At 38.4% G+C, this 23,270-nt stretch overlaps 1 protein-coding gene across 1 annotated transcript in view; it reads right to left on the bottom strand.

Moving 5' to 3' along the window:
* Positions 1-23,270, bottom strand: part of CTTNBP2 (cortactin binding protein 2) — a 163,046-nt gene that overhangs the window by 94,453 nt on the left and 45,323 nt on the right. Inside the window, exon 3 of the mRNA XM_065938735.1 lies at positions 2,944-3,168. Within this exon, the coding sequence (XP_065794807.1) occupies positions 2,944-3,168 (225 nt within the window). The remainder of the gene's footprint in view (positions 1-2,943; positions 3,169-23,270) is intronic.

Genomic DNA, 23,270 nt, shown 5'->3' with positions numbered 1-23,270 from the left:
GCATCTACTGTCATACAATTGACCTCACTGTACTGAACTGCCACCTAAGAGGTTGTTGCTGTTTCGTTTTTAGTCGCTTCAGTCATGTCCAACTCTTACGATCCCAAGGACTGCAGCCTGCCAGGCTCCTCTGTCCAAGGGAGATCCAAGGCAAGAATACTGGAGTGGGTTGCCATTTCCTTTTCTAGGGGATCTTCTCAACCCAGGGACAGAACCGGCATCTCCTGCATTGCAGGCAGATTCCTTACTGCAAAGCCACCAGGGAAGCCCTACCTAGAAGGAGCTCTATCTAATACACAGAACTACTTTGAGTTTTTCCTCTGGTGAAAAAAACTGCCCCCTTCTGAATTTCCTGGTTGTTATTTTTGCTTTTTTTCTTTTATAAGCTCTGCTCAAATTAAAAGATGTTTTATATTTCTGGGCTAGAAATTATACTATGCATGAATAAAATGACTGAAAATAAATTAGAACAGAAACTGTATTAACAGATGAGGCATATGATAAAAAATAAAAACCCATATAATAACCACCTAGGTTACTGCCTCTAACTGGTATATTACCAGAGGCAAATTTCCCCATGATGATTATCCATTAGTTTATGCAAAGTGGCTTGAAGCTCAGTCCATTTGCCAAATTGACTCTTGCCCAAATTTTCCTGGCAGGCAAATTACCAGTTAACCCTCCTATTAGTAGTCTCAGCAGGAACCAACGCATGAATGAGCGCTAAGCTTCTTCTCCCGCCTAGAGAGGCCAACCAGAGCAGCGTTCAGGCCAAATGTCTTAGAATCACCACAGAGCTCTGCCCAGTGTCAGATAATAAATACTTGAATTGAAGATAATGGAACCTTTGCTTTCCCTGACTTTTGCTCTGGCAGTGATTTGATGACCTGGGTTCATTTAAAATAAAGGATTTCTGTATCTTAATGCTTTTAGATTTCTAAAACTGCCATTTATTCTACATGTAAGAGACCTGGAGATGTCTGGTTACTATATTAACTCTCAAGAGTAGAGGTGACAGGTAATTTTTTTGCTGAAATGACTCTGGTCTTATCAGTTGCTATGTTACCTTATTTTCTTCATAAATAAAGATCCGGGATAAGAGTACAAACAGTTACTCTCCTCACACGTTACAAGCTATTGGAATAGAATATCCTTCAGGGACAAAAGGTAGCCCTGCCATTCAGAAAGACCCTCCACTGAGACGGCACAGTCAGTCAACGCGGCCATAAAGGACCTCTGTGTCTCCATAATACGTGGGAGACAGATCACTGGCTCATTCCATACCAGCCTCTCAGGACCCATAGGACAGAAACAATTTCCTTTCACTTCCAGCCAGGTTGGAAATGACCCAGGCATTCAGAAACAAACAGGATGTAAGCTGATTTTTAAAAAAATCAGCTAGATAATAAGAGCTTTGATTCAACTCGGAATTGAACTCAAAGCTTTGATTCAACTTTTTTTCCTCTCTTATTAAGACAAATGATAGATAAAATGCAAAACTGAAGTAAAATTTGGTAAAGCATGCATTTTATGTATTGAATGAAAACTACAACAAAAACAAAATATTTTCTTGATTTTTGATAATACAACACAAACCCCAGTAGACATACTTTATTATGAAATAGCTCAATTGACACATTAGGAACGTAATTGAAATGTGTCTCATCCAAGACATACAAGTGAGCCTTAGTGACATCAGCGGAAACACACTGGCTCTTAGCTTATGTGGTTTGTGGGGATTTTTGAAAAGCTCTAAAAGATCTTTGAAAAGATCTCAGTGGTTGTCTGCAGGGCTTTGTAGATGGTACGCAGAGTCCAGAGTAAAATGGTGTGATTTGGTCTCACATTCAGGGAAGACCTTCTATTCTTTACTATTTACTCATGCTTTAGTTTTCTACCATGTGCATACTGAGCAAAGGTTTGCTTTTATTCAACACCTATCCCAGAGCACCAGCAAATATATATTACTGCAAAGAAATAATTACAGGGAGAAAGCCAATACAGTCAATGACAGCAACATAAATATTTATATAGTATAGTACATTCAGGTTAACTGTTAATCAGGTGTTAAATGTGAAATATAACAAATTCTCTGAAAAGGACAAATAGAAGACTCATTTTAATTTATGTTTTAATAATAGTTGGAAGAACATACTACTTTTAACTCTAATCATACCAGACATCATTACCTTCTCTGTCTTCCTCACTCTTTTCTAATAAAGGGAATCAGTCGTCTCAGCAGTGTATCAGAAGGACAAAATTTAAACTTCTATTTCCTTATGGTTGATCACAGTAAGCTTTCATCACTTAGGACTCTTTGAAGTGTGTGCTCAGTGCAATAAATGTGTATTTGTGTTGCTGGGGGAGGTGAGGCAGGCGGAGGAGGTTGGTTTTAATGAAACACATGTGAGCAGGAGCCTGGAGGTCTGCAGCAGACACACAGACCCCAGAGGCGAGTTTGAGATGAACCAGAACTTCAAATGACATGTTATGAGACTGCATATACTAAGCAAACTTTCATTCTATACTCATACTATTTTCATTAAAAAAAATAATAATAATTTCTATTTGCAAAGAAATACAGGAGACAGAAACTAGATAAAGAAAGTTGGGGATGCCACCATATGATCAGTCCTTGTTGCATTACTGGATCACCCACTGAGCAGTTAAACATGCCTTAGGGCATTAGGAAACAGAATCTCCCTTCAAAAATCCCTATTTTAATGAAAGCATCATAGTAACTATGATGGGAAACATAATATTTCATACTTCTTTTATGATTTAGTGTTATTTTTGAGTTACATTTGAGAAGGGTCTCCATAATTTGTCAGTGTTTTGCATTCCTGAAAATAAAGCACTTAAGAACAAAACAACAATCTCAGAAGTGGTCTCCTCATTCTACACTGTGTTATGGGAAGAAGGACTATTGGAAAGTCTCAATACCTTCTTTTGTCTGCTCTCAGCAGCAGCCAGCTGTGTGGACATCCTTTCTTGCATTTTTCTGCAGTGTGCCATGACTGCTTCGAGGATGGAGAGGGGGTTGGTACAAACTGGCTTCTTCTCTTTATCGCTGGCACCTGCTTCATAGTCTCTCTGTAGTGCCAGGAATGGGTCATTTAAATTAAATCTCCCATACCGTTCCTGGATAAATACCTCCTTCCTGCGAGCCTAGAACAAAATCAGAGGAATGTATTCAGGAAAAGAAATGAAAATATACAGAAAAATATTTATATGAAGTTTTGTGGTTACTGCTCCAAATGGTATTCACAACCGTCATGAGTCATGGCTTACGTGTGATGTCAGGTGGTGAGAAGTAAGGAGATTGTGACCTCAAACCCTGACCAGTCTGCCAAGCTATTCAGTCTATGTTCAAAAGTTCTTCAAGAATATAGTCTTTTAAATTGCAAAAGATGCAAAAACAGTTTTTTTCTTCATGATGTAGACCCCTTCAAGGATCTGAATTTTAGGTGCAGTCTTTTCTCATTTAAAGTAAAATAAATATCAACAATTAAAATAATTTTTAACAAAAAATAAAAAACAGGCAAAATACTGTTTACAGAGCTTATATTTCACATAATCTTCACCATGCTAAGTTACAAAATATAAATCTCAAAGTTTTGTATAATCAGAAAGGATTTTATAAATATCTGAAGAAAATATTTCATGAATTTTTTAATGTCAAAAATCACAACATTCACATTTTGTGAAATGTGACCAACTACCAAAAAAAAAAAAAAAAAAACTCCAGAAAATTAGGAAGATGCAAATGTCTTCTCATAACTGAAGGACATTAAAATATAGTTCACAGAATCCCAGGAAAGAATGTAACCTCATTTTACTTTAAATGTCAGTCCATCAGCGTCAAAGTTAATTTCATATCCACTTGGCACTAAATGCAATTTTCTATAATTAGCCTACAATGGCCTTTGCATAAAATGGAAAATAGCAGGAAAATAGTAGTAGGAATATATTGAAAATGAGCAACATTTTCCTAACTCAGGTCATTCGGAATAACTACTAGAAAAAAATTATTCTATGCCACTGCCAGTGGAAAAACTAAATTACTTTACAATAAATCAAGCTTAATTTTCCAAAATGTCAAAGATGTTTTCTAAAGAAATATTACATACATTTCCTTAATTTAAACCAACTGCACTAACCAACTCAACTTTTCCATTTTAAGACCACTATCAGCAAGCCAACAAGTAGATAAACACGAATGCAAATGACAAGTGACAAAATCTAACATTTCTTTTCCTATTACCAAATTAGATTAGAAAATATAATTTAAGAAAAGTTCAATTCACCATAAAATTTAAGCTAGCTTTCAGAGGATTACTTTAACCTTAAAAAATCAAAGTGGTTTGTAAGTCAAAAAACATTTGCTATTTCTAGATTCTTCAAATTTGATTATATAATCAATGCACTAAATAAGTATTACTTTAGAGATGCAATTACAAAAGCAATTTCATTTTATCCTAACTTTTCTCTTAATTTTTATTCAACGTGATGGTTCATCTTCCACCCCTGAGTGAACACTTGGGATAGTCCCCATGGTTTTTCTAATCATTTTTATCTGATATAATACCTATAGTCACTGTAAAGTATAAAAATCTCAATTTGGATTTTAGAATATCCAACTTCTGTGGTATGATGGCTTCTCTTCCCCAGCTAGGATCTGCACCACCTGGGAAGGAAGTGTTTAAGAAAACCTGTCTTCTTTCATTAAATTTTCTTCCCATCTTTCCTAGTTATTTTCATCCACTCCAGATTGGAAGGGACCAGAGGTAAAGAATGAAGATGAAGATGGAAGTGAGGGGACCAGGAGCACTCTACCTGAATGGTTCCGTCGATAAACTGGCCTTACCAACTGAGTGTAGCAAACATTTAACACATTATTTTCCCAGGAAGTGCCTGGTGACTTTAGAAAGTCACCCCACCTTTCCCACTGTTAGGGACTCTTCATCCACAGATTACATAGCCTGCAGGGCCCAGTACAAAGTGAAAACATGTGATCACTGCTCAAAAGTTACTAAGAATTTCAAGATGGTAACAGCATACCTTCTAACCAAGTCTGAGGCCATTCTAAGTGCATGACCCTTTGTGACCACATGGCTTGCAAAACCATAAAGCCAGCCTTGCATACACATCTTATGTAGCATCCAGAATTCAGTATTTTTTGTTACCTGACTTCTCTGCTGAATAGGCACTGAATCAATCTCATTCTTACTCTGTGATGACCATGGCCCAACCTGGTTCATGGGAAACTCCTGAATCTTCATTTAAACAAACTCTGGGAGGGCAAGATGACCACTGCAATCCTCTCTCTGGCATTTCCATAGAATATGTGCTTTTTCAGCCCCACCTCCATTCAGAGCACCGAGACCTTCAGGAGAAACCTAGTAAGTCATTAGCAAGTCCGGCTGAAGTACTTTCTTCCTGAGATGAAGGGAAAAGCAACTAGATGGGGCAGGATGCATAGCATTCTCTCCAGAGAAACGTCCCTTGATAAAAATCCTTTCTCTCTTGAATTTCCAACGATTAGATTTTTTATACCCTCAATGTGGGTAAGGAGTTTAAAAGTCAAAGGTGGATTTCAAATTTCTTCTGAAAATCTGGCATATTGGTCCTCATTTTAGCATCCATATTTATTATTATAGGTCCCCTGCTCAAACTTACATTTTAACAACCAATTAAAATTATCTGATGTCTACTTACATATCCAACATATTTTATGATGTACAATACTTGTAACACTAACTCAAGTCATTTTTAACCATGTAAGTTATTCTTAAACCAGAGCGAATTTTTGATAAATGGAATAAGATTAATTTTATGTAAGAGGTAAATATGTATATCATAGGTCTATTTCTGGTTTAAACAGATATCATGGTCTGAAAATTTTAGTATCTGTTTTTTTAACTACTGTGAAAGTTTTGCACGTGTGTCATTTTTGTTGTGTTTTGGCTTTGCTTTTAAATTACTAGTTTTAACTGTGGCAATGTTAACTGTAGGCAATTTTTTTCTGCTGGAAATGTTGTATAATTATATATGCACAGGATAATAAACATAAAGCTGTCAGTTAGTTTGCTTTGCTTTGCCAATATGGACTGATGCTTAACCTTTCTGATAAAGTTCAAGACACATACTATTAGATTCTTTTAAGGGAAGAAGCAATGCTATGCAACTTTGGTATCTTTAATTTTCAAAATGAGTTCAACAAAGCATCCTCATTTGTCTCCAAGACCACTCAAATACACATAGCAAATACAATTTCTTTTTCTTTAAAGTTCCTAAAGCCTGGAAACATCAGGTAAAATGAATTTCAAAGATTGTACGTACTCCATTAACATTAAACTGAGAGCTCATCCCAAGTTTTACTGTTTTCAGAGGTACCTGGTAATAATTCTATTCTGTAGCCATAGAGGAATTTTTTATACATATTACATATACTCAACAAATATTTTATATACATATATTCAACAAGCATTTTATATACTGCTGTATTCAAGTTATAAGCAGGGGTTCCCATTTTTCAACTATGGAAGTATTTCTTTTAACATTATTGTAAGAAGTATACCTTTCTTAGTACATCTTTCTTTGCAACAGAGTTCTTAATCTTGAATGTACCACATTACTTTTAATAAGGGCAGATCAACAATATAAAAGTATTAGTATTTAAGGATACTGTATAATTAAAAAGGACTTGAAATGTGTATAATACTGAGTTTGAAGAAGCCTTTCCCTAAAAAAAGGAAGAGCTGAATGTGCAGATAACTTCTTGGATTATGCATCAGAATTACTTGAGAATGAAATGCATTTCAGGGAAATGAGTCATTATGAAGCCACATGCTAACTATAACTATAAAAACAGACTCAAACTCTTAAACCACTGATACACTGATAAATAAAGACATAATTTCATCAAGATCTGAAGCTATATAGAATCCTGAGAAAGTTGCAAACAAGAAATAAAAACATGGCCATTATTAATGGAGGATCTGCCATACAGAGTTCCTACTTTTGGCTTTAATTGTTCTGTAAGATCAACTGAAGTAGGTTGGACTCAATCAGCAAAAATAAAAGGAAAAGTACTTTAGCTATTCAGCTTTCTCTATAGCATATAATCCTCTTAGGGAAAAAAAAACCCTAAAAACTTGAATTGTAGGTCACAATTACAACATATCACCAATTAATTTTAGAACATATTGACAAACATCACATTATTGTGTCTTTTTAAAAGCTGGAATGATTTTGTAACATTAAAAAGTATTAATAAAAGGTGACTTTTACTAAGAGCTTATTTTTTATTGCAAAATGTTTCCCATTCATTTTCTCCTAAAACTAAGTTCAGGAGATAGCCACTTTTTAAATTCACATTTTATAGACAAGCAGACTGAGGCTTAGAAAGATTAACTTCCTCTCCCAAGGTCACTTCAACAGGAGCTAGTATTCAGCCCAGGCGGTATTACTTCAAAGACTACTCTGAAGCATTTTGTAATTTATGACTAGAGTATTCTGGAATAGTAGAAAGGGCTTCAAAAATTAGTACTGTTTACAACATTATTCATAAGTGCAAAATACAATCCAATAAGAAAAATGGTTCCTAAATATGCTTTTCCCCAAAAGCATATTATCAAAAGGCACTATCTGAAAACTAAAAAAAAAATAATAATAATAATAAAAAAACCAAAACGCACTAGCATTAATACAGATCTAACTGCAAGAAGACGGCAGAGGAATTAGGTCTTCAGCTCCAGCCAACACAAGGCAGAGGCCACTACCAAGGGTGCCAGTGACACCAAAGCACAAGGGGTGATGAAAACGATGAGTCCAGTCTGACTAGATGGACTTTCACAGGAAATACTATGAGTCAGTTCTTGAGTAGAAACACTTAAACCAGTATGAAAACCACCTGGGCCTGCAATCAACACTACATTCAAGGAGTGAACCAAGAAATGAACACTGCCCCTCCACACCTCGAATCCAGACTCCACAACAGGCTTCATTAATTAACAGAAAAGATCTGTCAATCAGAACTAGACAATCTCTGGACTACTGGGCTCACTTCTGGGTGAAATATTTAAAGAATGATCAATAGAAAAAGGGCTTGATAGAACTGAATAGAAAAAGAAAACAGGAATGCTTAAAAGACTTAGAGAAGCATGGTAACTAGCTTCCACTATCTGAAGTCATTTCATCTTTACAGAGGTATTTAACTATTTCCATGATTCTCAAGGAATAGAATTATTGCCATTATAAAAAGCAATGTTTAAGGGTCAAAGCCGTTCCAAAGTAAAAATAGGCTGCACTGGATTGAAGTGAAATCTGTCTGGCAGCATTTCAAACATCGGCTGAAATGGTAGAAATGGGGTGGGTGCAGCGTCTCAAAAATCAGGAAGGCTCTCTGCTTCTAAACTGCTACACTCCTCTCAAACCCTGAAACACCCCAGTATCAAGAGGGAAGGAATTTTTTTCCAAGCAGCCAACATAAGAATTTATCTATCTAGCTCCAAATCTCTATCTTAGTGGTAAGGAGTTCCAGTAGACCAAGTTTTTTTTTAAACTAAAATTAAGTGCTCTTTTTTTTTATTTTTATAAGTGCTCTTTTAAGAAGGGAAAAAAATCCTACTTGCAAATAAATGTCATTCTAGGAGTGAGTTTACACATTCATACACAGTGTGTGTGCATGTGCATACACACACGCATACATAGTACTTGAGTGGACCATAGAAGGTGGAACAACTATGTCAAAGTTACAGTCTTTGGAAGAACGACAGTCATGGCCCTTCAGTGATTACAAAGGCTTAGAAATTCATGAGCCAGGAACAAAATGTAACTTCCTGGAATAAAGAATGTCAAAAAGTCTGAGTAATTTAGTCCAGTGAGCACATTTCAGACATCGCTGATATGTGGCAAGACACACACGGGACACAGGAATGGAAGGCGTCATGACCTTTCCTGCAAGGCAGGAGGAGGATGTCACGGAGCTGCCACAACATCCTACCTGCTCATGGACAAAATAATCTGGATTCGTAGAAACTGTCGTGCCAGTTATATACATAATGAATACTGTGAACCATATACTACGAGTGACTTAGATTTACCTGGTGCCTGAGGTTAAACTCTGGAAGTCATACTTCAATAAATGACCTATTTTCTCACAGGAAAGTAGACCACTCTAACAGTATCTGTGAAATGGTTTGATTTCATAGAAACCAGAGCCAGAAGTAATCTGTCAGTCCTTTATTTTGACCCTGCCTGCCACTTAACCACCTTGCAAACACCCATCCGTGTTCATCTCAGCTAGAAATACAGCCCACGTTCAACTGTAAAAATAAGATTACCCTTATTCCCTAACTAGGTCAAGAATGGCACATCATGCCTCATTGTTCTGCTCTCTTGCTTAGACATTATTACACTCAGCACACTTTAAGCCGAATCCAGGATAAATCCTATTTATCTTAATACATCTCTCCAGGCAGTCACCACCCATCAATCAGAACTGGAGCACGGATGAACCCACCTGCCAACTCTGCCGTGGGCAGTTAATTGCTGCAAACTGCTGTATCTTTACCTCTGTGTGTTTGATCAGCCGTGTCCATCTCTTTGCGACACCATGGACTATAGCCTCTGTCCATGGGATTCTCCAGGCAAGAAAACTGGAGTGGGTTGCCATTTCCTACTCCAGGGGATCTTACCCACCCAGGGAACGAACCAGGGTCTCCTAGATTTCCTGCATTGGCAGGCAGATTATTTACCACTGCTAGACAGTTAAAACCATACCTTTTATGTCTCTAACAATGTGCTACCAGTTTAAAACTCCATTTATATCAATTATTTATTTAAGGCTGCAGAAATAATGGTTCTATTACTGGGATTAGTCATGTACAATGACTTATAAACATTCCATATAAAAAAAATTTTAAATTTTATAAAAGAGGCACTATTACCCAATGTTAATAGAAAAAAAAAACTAAGTGTGCTTATCCAAACCTATAAGCATACTTGACATACTCTACATTTTGATTTAAAATACAGTTTGCTAAACTTTGGAAAATATAATAAAAGGAAAAAAAAGGAACAAAAAAAATTCAAGATTCAATTATCAGAAAGTAGTCACTATTAAGTTTGTCTGGTACTCTACAACTTATTGTTTACCAGCATATATTTAATACTAAACAGTTATCAAGAACTTAAGGGAGTATGTTGCAAGTAAACTTTCTCATTTAGTTTGCTAAACAGTTCCTATTTCAATGATCTGCATCAATATCTAATAGTATTCCACACATGAATCTTTATATACTAAAAAAAAGCTTAGTTTATCACTTACTTTACTTTCAACTGTTCTAACATACCTGTGGGTAAAATGTGGGAATATTAAACTCACTGAGGTAGAATTACTGGGTTAAAAAATAAAACTTTTGGTATGAAAGGATATTTCAATATCTGCAAATGAACTAAGGTGATATCCCTCATCAATAGATTAAAAAAACCATACGATCATTTCAATAGACGCAGAAAAATCTTCTGACAAAATCCAACATCCACTCGTGATTAAAAAAAAAAAATCTCTCTAGAAAGAGGGCATAGAGGGAATATATCTCACCATAATGAAGACTCTTTGAAATACATTACCAAATTTCTCTTTAGTGGGGAGTCTGCCAATTTTATTCCCATCAGCAGTAGTGATTTTGTGTCTACAGTTATGAGAGAGATTGGTCCACATTTTCCTTCTTTATCTTTTAAAAGTCTTTGTCAGTTTGAGGATTAGGATATTTCTAATCTTATTTAACTTATATGCAGAGTATATCATGCAAAATGCTGGGCTGGATGATTCACAAACTGGAATCAAGATTGCTGGGTGAAATACCAACAACCTCAGATATGCAGATGATACTACTTTAAAGGCAGAAAACAAAGAGGAAATAAAGAGCCTCTTGACCAAGGTGAAAGAGGAGGGTAAAAAAGCTGGCTTAAAACTCAACATTCAAAAAATGAAGATCATAACATTTGGTCCTGTCACTTCATGGCAAATAGATGGGGGGAAAGTGGAAACTGACAGATTTTCTCTTCTCGGGCTACAAAATCACTGCAGATGGAGACTGCAGACATGAAATTAAAAACACTTGCTCTTTGGAAGACAAGCTGTGACAAACCTAGACAGCATATTAAAAAGCAGAGACATCACATTGTGGACAAAGGTCTGTATAGTCAAAGCTGTGGTTTTTTCCAGCAATCATGTACAAATCTCTGAGAGCTGGACCATAAAGAAGGCTATGTGATGAATAATTGATGCTTTTGAACTGTGGTGGTGAACAAGATTCTTGAGGGTCCCTAGGATGCAAAGGAGATCAAACCAGTCCATCCTAAAGGAAATCAATCCTGAATATTCCCTGGAAGGACTGATGCTGAACCTGAAGTTCCAATCCTTTGGCCACATGATGAGAAGAGCTGACTCACTGGAAAAGACCCTGATGCTGGGAAAGATTGAAGGCAGGAGGAGAAGGGGATGACAGAGAATGAGACAGTTGGATGGCATCACTGACTCAATGGACATCAGTGTGAGCAAGCTCTGGGAGTTAGTTGGTGATGGACAGGGAAGCCTGGTGCACTGCAATCCATGGGGCTGCAAAGAGTTAGACATGACTTCGTGACTGAAAAACAATTGCAAAAAAATGATTTGGGCCATGATGCTGCCTACTGCATTTTCTGAAAAGTTTTGTACATATTAGTATTATTTACTTGTTGAATGTTTGATGGCATTTATCAGTGCAACTATCTGGGCTTGGAGTTGTTTTTAGGGGAAGGTTTTTGATAATGAATTATAAAAACAGATATAGAGCCATTTGGAATTTTATTTCTTCTTGTATCAACTTCTATTTTTCAAGAAATGTGACCAATTCCTTTAGGGGTGTTGAAGTTTTTCACAGTATTCACTTACTATCACTTTAAAGTCTGTATGATCTGTAGTGATAATACTTTTTTTCATTCCTAATACTGGTGAAGGAAGTTGGCCTTAGGAAGCATCACTACAAACAAAGCAAGTGGAGGTGATGGAATTCCAGTTGAGCTATTTCAAATCCTAAAAGATGATGCTGTCAAAGAGCTGCACTCTTTATGCCAGCAAATTTGGAAAACTCAGCAGTGGCCAGTTTTCATTACTATATCAAAGAAGGGCAATTCCAAAGAATGTTCAAACTAATACACAGTTGCACTTATCTCACACGCTAGCAAAGTAATGCTCAAAATTCTCCAAGTTAGGGCTTCAACAGTATGTGAATCAAGAACTTCCAGATGTTCAAGGTGGATTTAGAAAAGGCAGAAGAACCAGAGATCAAATTGCCAACATCCACTGGATCATAGAAAAAGCAAGAGAATTTAAAAAAAAAAGATTCTGCTTCATTGACTATACTAAAATCTTTGTGGGGATCACAACAAACTGTGGAAAATTCTTAAAGATATGGGAATACCAGACCACCTGACCTGCCTCCTGAGAAATCTATATGCAGGTCAAGAAGCAACAGTTAGAATTGAACATGGAACAACAGACTGGTTCCAAACTGGGAAAAAGCGTACATCAAGGCTGTATACTGTCACTCTGCTTATTTAACTGATATACAGGTTACATCATGCAAAATGCCAGGCTGGATGAAGCACAAGCTGGAATCAAGATTACTGTGAGAAGTATCAATAACCTCAGATATGCACATGACAACACCCTCATGGCAGAAAGTGAAGAGGAACTAAAGAGCCTCTTGATGAGGATGAAAAAGGAGAGTGAAACAGCTTGCTTAAAACTCAACATTCATAAAACAAAGATCATGGCATCCGGTCCCATCACTTCACAGCAAACAGATGGGGAAACAATGTAAACAGTGACAGATTTTATTTTCTTGGACTCCAAAACCACTGCATATAGTGACTACGGCCATGAAATTAAAAGATGCTTGCTCCTTGGAAGAAAAGCTATGACCAACCTAGACAAAGCTATGTTCTACCTAGCAGTCATCTGTGGATGTGAGAGTTGGACCATAAAGAAGGCTGAGTGCTGAAGAATCGATGCTTTTGAACTGTGGTGTTGGAGAAGACTCTTGAGAGTCCCTTGGACTTGCAAGAAGATCCAACCAGTCCATCCTAAAGGAAATCAGTTCTGAATATTTATTGGAAGGACTGATGCTGATGCTGAAGCTGAAGCTCCAATTCTTTGGCCACCTGATGAGAAGGGCCGATTCATTGGAAAAGAGCCTGATGCTGGGAAAGTTTGAGGGCAGGAGGAGAAGAGGACAACAGTGGATGAGATGGTTGGATGGCATTATGGACTCAATGGACATGAGCCTCAGTAAGCTCTGGGAGTTGCTGATGTACAAGGAAGCCTGGCATGCTATAGTCCATGAGGTCATAAAGAGTGAGAAATGGATGAGCGACTGAACAAGAACAAAAATTAGTTTTTGTGTTCTTTTGTTCTTGCTCATTTTAATCAGGAATAAGTCAATTTTGTTGATTTTTTTCAATAAGCTAGTTTTTAGCTCTATTAATTTTCTATTGCCTATTTTGTACTTTTCTAACTGCTGCTGTTTAGCAACAAAAATATTTCCCTCTACTCAAGTTGACTTCGCTATCCTCCTTGTAGTTTCTTAAAGTAGAATCTCAGGCCACCGATTTGTAGATCTTTCTCCTTTTTAATACAAGAATTTAAAGTTCTCAATTTTCCTATAAACATGGTTTTAGCTATATTCAAATATTTTGATGCTGTATTTTAATGCCATTCATTTTCCAATTTAGTGATTCTGTCTTTGTCACACAGAAGTTTCTTTTTTTCCAAAACTTTACATATATTTGGAATTTTCCCTTAGAGATATTAAAACCTACTGTGATTATGAAATTCTCTATTTCTCTCTTGAATTCTGTCAATTTTTGCTTCATGTATTCTGAGGTACGTTATTAGTTACATTGGAGAAGAAAATGGCAACCCACTCCAGTATGCATGCCTGGAGAATTCCATGGTCAGAGGAGCCTGGCAGGCTACAGTCCATGGGGTCGCAAAGAGTTAAACATGATGGAGTAAGTAAACAACAAATCCTTTTATTATTACAAATTGCCTTACTTTTATAAAACTGGGTTTTGTTTATATATTTTATTCTATTTCATTTATCTTTCTATCCATACTTCTCCAGGACAAAAGTTTTTATTTGTATTATTAAATGCCACCCACCAAAAGAACAAGCCTCCTTCACAATATGTTTCTAAAAATTTCTTTGCTATGCTACCAGTTTATTCTCCCAGATGAAATTGAGACGTATAAACTTCTAAAAAGTAAAACAATGATAACTTTGATTGAAATTATGTATAAATTAGAAACACATTTGAAAATAGAGGGCTTTTTCATAAAATTAACTCTTGCAATGAAAAATATCTTTTCATTTATTAAAATTTGCTTTTATATCTTACAGTTTTCTATTTTCAAATTGATTAACCTAACTTTGAGAATAAAAAGATACTTTGGGCAAATCTTTGGAAATTTTCCCACTTTCCTAATTATCTCTGTATAGTACATATACTGATTAAAATTGCTAAAGCAATAGTTCTTAGTCGTAGCTGCTCATCAGAATCATCTATGTAACTCTGCAAGCACTTAGTTTTGGCCCAACACATTCAGTAAGTCTACCAAGATTCTCCTAACTATGCTGATGCCCCAGTCAAGGATAAGAATAACCAATTTCTTGCTTATCTTTACACTTTTCTACCATTATATCAAAACTTAGTATTTTTATGCTTATTCTCTACTAGGTAGATCTTTAGGTCACTTACTTTTCAAGCAGCTTTTGGATGGGAATGATTTCTATCTGTACTAGTCTTTAGATGATTTCTACTTTCTTCTTACATTTACGTTGTCTGGGTAAAAACATTCTCAAGGGGTTATCCTAAGACTCCTTCCGTATGCAATAGTACACAGGAGCAAGTCCAAAGCCAAGGCGGATTTCCTCCCTTTCAGGTAAGCCTTCTCTTTTTCTGCCTGATTAAATCAATTATTTCTCCATCCTTAAAATTAAGAAATAACATTTAAGATTATTCCTGGTGTTAGCTGGTATTTTCCTGGCATGTAGCTTTTTCTTTATTTTTTTGTAGCTTTTTCATCTAAAGACTCTGCTACATCTTGGTTACAGTATCCATTTCATTTATTCTATTCTCTCTTCATGCATGCATGCTCAGCCATGTCCACCTCTCTGCAACCCTAATGGGCTGCAGCCTGCCAGGCTCCTCTGTCCATGGGATTTTCCAGGCAAGAACACTGGAGTGAGTTGCCTTTTCCTCCTTCAGGGGATCTTCCTGACCCAGGGACTGAACCCATGTCTCCTGCACTGCAGGAGACAACTTTTGTTGTTGCTGTTGTTACTGCTAAGCCTTTTTTAGGAGCATCAATTTTTCTCCAGCAGATCTCCATTCTCTATGCTCCACACACATGTATCTTCATTTCTATTTTATCCCTTCCTCTGGGTTCTGGGAAATCCAAAACTTGTCATGGATTCAGTTTTTTTTTTAATAGTGCTGATTTTTTTTCCCTCTTACTTCTAACATATATTTTCATTCCCCTAGTGCATTTTAAATTCTCATGACAACCATATTAGGTAGGTACTGTTGTCTTCACACTATAGATAAAAACAATGAAGCACTGAGTGGGTAAGGGGCTTGACCAGGGTTGTGTGGCTAGAAGGGGTGCAGCCAGGACTCTCTCCAGCCTCCAAGACACAGGCTCCATTCTGAGATTTCTTCCCCTCAACTTTGTAGCAGTTGTCTCTCCATCACAATCTGGCTTACCCACCATTCAGTCTAATTTCAGAGCCTGTATTTCCTTGAATTTTAAGACACAAAGCAGATGCTCTCTAAAAATTACTTTCTAAAATTTACTTCTCATGTTAATTTTTGTCAGATGGAGGTTGTTCCTTTGCATTTCAAGTGTTATCTCCCTTGTTCTATGCTGCAAAACCCTTCATAGGCCTTACAGATTTTTCTCTATCTTCTCCTTATTTCTGCTGACTCCATCTTTGGATGAGTAGGAGTCAACCCAGATCTGGTTTTTAACCATAAGCAGGTAGGTAGAAGCTCCCTGAGTATCTTTACTTTCCATCTGAACTGCTAGTAAAATGCTTCTAGAATATGGGCAGCAGTGAGCAGACGGGTGCAAATTTACATTGCAACATGCTCTCAGCTGAGAAGAGTGACAGCCCCCGCGCAAGAGTTACAGCTCCTGTGGGGTGGCCCCCACCCTGCGTGTTAAGGACAAGGAGTCTCTTTGGCTGAACTTGTCCCCTAGGTATGAGGGCATGTCTTTGGCATCCTCGGTCCTGAGAGAATATCAGGGAGTAGCCTGGACGCCTAGATAGCTCTCTGGTTGTTGCAGCAATCCTGCTTTCTGACGCTTCTCCTTTGTGTCACAGAAGGGATTTCAATCGGCAACTCCCTACTTATCCCCCAGCCTGCCCTCACCTCCCCAGATCCGAGGAGGTAGGAGTGGGCTGGCTCTTTCCAAGTTACGGGTCCCCCTCCTTAGAGGGCATCACAGGGACCCAGGAAGTCAGTCCATCTCAACATTCTACCGAGCAGATATTCCTTTATTTTTCAGGTTATGGGGAGCGCATCTGTTGACAGTGGGCTCAGCAATCAAGGTACATACACTCAGGCTGGTTACTTTATTCCCTTGGGTCTTCTCTGGTTTCATAAAAGAATACCTAACCCAGGAAGTTGTCACTGTTGTTTTGAAGGATTAAATGAAATAACACAGGGAAGGCACTTAGCTGGGTGTCTGGAAGATAGTATGTGTGTAATAAATAAGTGAAGTGAAGAAGTGAAGTCACTCAGTCGTGTCCGACTCTGAGACCCCGTGGACTGTAGCCTGCCAGGTTCCTCTGTCCATGGGATTTTCCAGGCAAGAATACTGGAGTGAGTTGCCATTCTTTCTCCAGGGATCTTCCTGACCCAGGGATCAAACCCGGGTCTCCCACACTGCCGGCAGACTCTTTATGGCCTGAGACACCTTCGATGTAAGCCATTTTACTAATGATAACATTCTTTCTAGCTTGCAAGTTTTTGCTTATTTTTGTATCCTTTAGCCTATCTCCTTAGAGAAATGAGAAGTTAGGAGTCAGAGGCCAGTACCAAGTCAAGTCACCGTGTTAGTTATAGCTCCAAGACATTTATCAAGCTTCTAGTACATTGGGTGATTGTGTTCATGTGTGCGTTCACACCTCTAGAACTATTCTGCCTCTTCAATTGCATCATAATTCTTAAGGCAAAAGTCCTGTGCTCCTAAGGGTCCATTATTCTAGACACCCCTCCATGTACTGAGGGTGTGCTCATGAGATGCTACACATGCAGCAAAACGACTTATCATGTCAGTTGATGGAAATGAACTCACCATCTAACACTTAAATGTATATGAATATGACATTCCAACAATAGAGAAGACATATATAATACAGTCTTTTGAGATATTTTAGAAAGATTACAGTGCAAAATACAAAGACCTAGAACAAAACACAATAGAATTCGATTTCAATATCACTCTCTAATACATGAAATTGGTTCTAATGTAAGTTCAATGATGTGTTCTCAAACACCACATTTACAGCAAGCAGATGCTGTTGAGCCACTAACTTGATAAGCTTTGCCCTCATTAATGGATGCATTTTTCTACTCTCAGGGTAAATTTAGATGTCAACATGTAAAGATTCTATTTGTAGCCTTACAGTAACAAATGTACACTAGCCATTCATTTGCTGAAGCTGTAAATCGTATCTTTAAGTTTTCTAAAGTTTCTAGATACTAAATAAACTAGTAGGATTTTTCCAATAAAATATATAACCCCATCAAAAAACTTATCAAAGTTTGCTACCTTACAGTGAACTAGCAAAACAGCAGCTGCTAGAAAACACTACTTAGAACATCTGTCAGAAAATGTGTTTCTGATGATGAAAAATATATCAAATTTTACTCAATCACTGATATTAAAGCCTTTGCAAGTAAGACTTCTGTAGAGTGGCTGGAGACTATCCAGAGAAGTGAGCACTTCTGGGGACTGAACATTCCCGTACGAAGCACACTGGCAGGAATTTGGCAGTTACCCTCCTTCATGTTTGCTGGACCGAATTCCTGTTTTGAAAATTCTCAAACAGGTTTTTCTCCTGTTTGCACGTTATTTACATTAGCATGACTGCACTGAAGCATTTTCTGATTTGGCTTCAATCACCTAGAACTTTGGACTCATAACAAGACAAACAAAACCAGCATGAAACGCCTTGTCTAAAATGAACATACAAATAGTTATCCAAACAAAGAGACCAGCCTCAAGAGAAAGGAAGGTAGCTTACTTGAAAGACTTCATTATTTTTGGAATAATGTAGTTTACCAATAGGTAATTCCAGAAATGCCCACTTATTTGTGATTCAAGTGAAGAAATGTGCAAGTCGTAGTGGGTATGGGAACAGTGTTAACATAAGCTTACCCTTGCAAGAAAATTTAAAAAGTGAAAAACCAAGAAAGAAAGGCAGTGTTGTCTCCTAGGGACAATATAACAGATAATTTCTGTGGGCAGAGGTTGTGATTAAAAATTTAAAATATGGTCCCTTTTATAGCTGCAGGAAATGTAAGCTGGCGCAGTTAAAATTTCCCAGGACATAAAGAGAGAATGAAGGCTACGATGTGCTCTCGAGGCTGCGTCCCCTCCCGCCTCCCAATGAATCCAGCCTTGGTCACTGAGAGAAATTCACTAATGCAAGCCCTGCTGAGCATCTGGAAAACATAAACAGAAAGACCTCAACATTCTCACCTTCTACCAGCCGAAGATGACTCATTCCGTATCAACAGCAATCAAGGGAAATGGAATGTCGAAGATTTGAAAGCAGTTTTCATTCAAACTCCGTCAGTAATTTGACCTCAATTAATTTGTTCCTCAAGTAATTTGTTCCTCAATCTAAAAGAAAGTACCTCCTGCTACTTCTCGCAGCAAACCAGAAAACATGGCTCACTACACAGATCACTGGGCAGCCCTAGGGGAAAGCAGAATCCCTGGAGGGCATGTTCATCAGATGCCTGCAGTGAAAGGTGGTGTGGAGTGCCTCTGAGATGGTGGTAGATGTGCAAACCTCGGGTCAGACACTCTTAATTTCTCTTAAGTCAAAGTCAGGGATCTAGCAGGCAAAATGTGAGGGGAAAAGCTTGTCTTACTCAAGGGACAGGCTGATCTCAGCAGGAGAAGTTTCACTGGCAGGAAAAGGGCAAGAACCCATTTCAGACCACACAATTTCATCTTCCTTCACTGTATTTGATGCAAGAGTAGCTGTGAAAATACTTTATACACTATTAACTGTGGTGCACAGGTTGTTTGGTATTACTAACATAAAGTTGAATAGGTCATTTATCACAGGTTTGTGGTGGCTCACATCGTGAAAATGTTCAACTACAAGTTTCTGCTAGATTTTTCTTTTTGCTTTACATCATTTATTCACTGAGAATTCATTAGTTAATTTCTATGCATGGGCCATTTTCCCCTAGCAATCGGCTGTCCCTGTCTTCTTTATTCTGCTTTGTGGGCAGAAAGGGGAGAGGGTAGAGTTTCTTACATAGTCTGTAATAGAGAGTAAATCACAGAACGCTGTAAACATGTGCTACACATTATGAAACAGTGACAGGACGGCGTCTCCTCCAAAGGAGGTCAGGCCAAGACGAATGGTAATCATTTCCTGAGTCTCCAACATGATTTATGATGGGCTGTGATCAATTTCTGCAAAGGGTAAACCTGAACTATTATTTTTTAAAGCCTATTCTTCTAAGAATCCATTTTCTCTTCTTCAAGCTATGCCACCCACGTTCTCAGCGAAAGTGAGCCTTGGTCTGAAAGCGTCTGGGGCCTCAGACCAGATGACACTTCTGTGTGGAGGTGGGACATGGCAGCCCTGGCTGGAATCTGCTGCAGGAAGGAGGGCAGGACCCTGCCATTCCCATCCCCTCCATCCCGGAGCTGCTACTGAAGGCATCTGCTTCTGTCCTTTGATACCCTGAGTCTCCTATTAGTTTTCCTGGAGAATACAAGGACAGTAAAAATAACAAAGTTAGGATGGGATCAAGGTCCGTCCCCCTCTGCCGAAAACATGTCAGTTCTTAAAGTCTGGTCAGTTGGACACAAGTGCTGTTCAAGTAGAACTGAAGCCTATGGTCACAGCCCCTCAGCCAGAGCAGACAACACTTTCATTCATGCTGAAGACAAGCATTCTCATCTGATGATGGCTACAACATCAGATGATGCTATGCACCTCTCAGAAGACACACATCCCTAGAAGCAACAGGACTAGGAACAGGCTTCCACACACACTCGTTCAACCACTGCTGCTAACCAACAGGAAAGCACCTGGCTATAATTCACCTGTCTCTGTGCTTTAGTAAATGCCCCCAGTAGGAATCACAGCCACAGCACTGGTCATAGCCATCCTACCTTCAGACTGACCAACCTTACTAAGCACCAGAATTTATAAGACAGGAGCCTTCAGAGCATCTGAGGCATCGCGATAGCTGTCTGAGCTGATCCAGTACAGCCATGCATTTAGGAGATCCCTCTAAAATGGCATCATGCTTGACAGTAGACGCACGGACAGCTTTGCCTGTATAGTCTATTTTTAAATATTGGTACCAGGCACATGGATAGTCACAGCTGTGTCTGAGAAGTAAATGATAACATGCACTTGAGATTAAGCCTAGCATCCATGAAAAAGTTCCACCCCATTACATATAAACAACTGTACCAACAGAAAAATCTATTGAAATGACCAAAATATCAATTTATGCAAGAAAAAATGTTCATAGCTCAATTCCAAAATATTTCTTTTTGAAGTTGATTTAGTACCAGTCTTAATATTACTATTTCTCAATGTTCAAATGGTCCTTGAAAACAACAGATTTTTTTTAAACATAAAAAGAACACATATGGAGTATAAAACAGGCAATAAAAATCACTTTATGTCCAGGAGGATAATAATGGAAAAACAGTGATCTGTTATGATGATTTTGCTATGACTCTACCGAGCTAAGGTCATGCTAGGAGGCCAAGAGCAAATGCTCGATGGATGTCTTCTAAGGTCAATCATCAGCATTACGACACATTAAGAATCTACCCTACAATTAATAAACCTGTGCACCCACATCTGAGGGAAAGGACAAAGACACAGTGAAACACATTTTGCATCTAGCATTCCTATTCTTTTCTTCCCCTTCAAGAACTAGATTTGAAAATAAGAGTAAAGAATTAGAACTCGAAGTATATAGCCACTGGGAGGAATGCTGTCCTCAGAGCTGATGCATGATTTGGAGGGAGAAAGGGCCCGGGGAACCATCAGAGTCACTAAAACTGCTGATGGCTTTCCAACAGCACTGGCTTAATTCTCTCTTTACCACAAAGCCACGCCAGCAGCATCAGAACCACTCCTTGCTGGCTCAGTGACTCTGGAGGCTGCTTGATTCCCTCAGGAAATAAACTGAGAAAGTAGTCATTGCTTTTGTTTCACAAGAAGGTAACAGGAGCTTATATTTAAACTACCTTTTGCAAATGAACAGCCTAGATTACCAAATGGTCAAAGAATCCCATGGGCCAGGAAAAGGCTAATGATGTTTCAAAATGTAAGCATTTTTTTAATAGGGTAAGGTAAGGTATAATTCTAACTGTGGATGAAATGTGTGTCACTTAGGACACTTTCAGGTAGCATCACCGACTCAATGGACACGAACTTGAGCAAACTTTGGAAGATAGTGAAGGACAGGGAAGCCTGGCATATAATCCAGGGGGTCACCAAGAGTCAGATACAACTTAATGACTGAACAATAACAGGTTACTTTCATTTTAAATTCCAACACTTAGAGAAAGATAAAACATAAAATGACTTCTCGATGATTTTAGTGCCCCTCTTCACTGACAACTTTGCCTTCATTCAGGAAGCCCTAAATTGTGTGCATGAGCAGAAGGGTCGGAGCTCACAATTTCCTAACATCTTTGACTCCAACACGTTCACCTCTTTTTCTCTCCATCCAGTGTAGAGCTCATGTTTCTCCAGATGCTTCTATTTTTTCAGACCACTAGTTCTCAGTACCGTCAGCTTGGCTCCACCCAGAATCTGCCATCTGTGTCTCTCAGGAGGCTGAGCCGTGCTAAAGCATCAACAGCCTTTTTTTTCTTCCAGGATTTGTTTTTTTTTTTTTTACTTTACAATATTGTATTGGTTTTGCCATACATTGACATGAATGAGCCATGGGTATACATGTGTTCCTCATCCCGATCCCCCCTCCCACCTCCCTCCTCATCCCATCCCTCTGGGTCATCTCAGTGTACCAGCCCTGAGCACCCTGTCTCATGCATCGAGCCTGGACTAGCAATTCGTTTCACATATGATAATTTACATGTTTCAGTGACATTCTCCCATATCATCCTGCCTTCACTCTCTCCCACAGAGTCCAAAAGACTGTTCAATACACCTGTGTCTCTCTTGCTGTCTCACATACAGGGTTATCATTACCATCTTTCTAAATGCCATATGTATGCGTTAGTATACTGTATTGGTATTTTTCTTTCTGGCTTACTTCACTTTGTATAATAGGCTCCAGTTTCATCCATCTCATTAGAACTGATTCAAATGAATTCTTTTTAATGGCTGAGTAATATTCCATTGTGTATATGTACCACAGCTTTCTTATCCATTCATCTGCTGATGGACATCTAGGTTGCTTCCATGTCCTGGTTATTATAAACAGTGCTGCGATGAACATTGGGGTGCACGTGTCTCTTTCAATTCTGGTTTCCTCTGTGTGCATGCCCAGCAGTGGGATTGCTGGGTCATATGGCAGTTCTATTTCCAGTTTTTTAAGGTATCTCCACAATGTTCTCCATAGTGGCTGTACTAGTCTGCATTCCCACCAACAGTGTAAGAGGGTTCCCTCTTCTCCACACCCTCTCCAGCATTTATTGCTTGCAGACCCTTGGATAGCAGCCATCCTGACTGGCGTGAAAAGGTACCTCATTGTGGTTTTGATTTGCATTTCTCCAACAGCCTACTTTAAAGCCAATACACATTTGAAGTCTCCAAACTCACCTGGGCCCAAGGAGTCAAGACTACTAGAGGTTCAGTGAATGATAATAACTCGGAGGAGCCTATGCACCATGAGTGTCTGATTCCATGGTGGACATTCCAAACCTTCTCTGTGCTCCTAACCCATCTTCATCCCCTCATGGC

This window comes from Muntiacus reevesi, chromosome 6 (genome assembly GCF_963930625.1).
Source record: "Muntiacus reevesi chromosome 6, mMunRee1.1, whole genome shotgun sequence".
Classification (NCBI taxonomy): Eukaryota; Metazoa; Chordata; class Mammalia; order Artiodactyla; family Cervidae; genus Muntiacus; species Muntiacus reevesi.
This window is presented reverse-complemented; position numbering and strand designations above follow the sequence as displayed.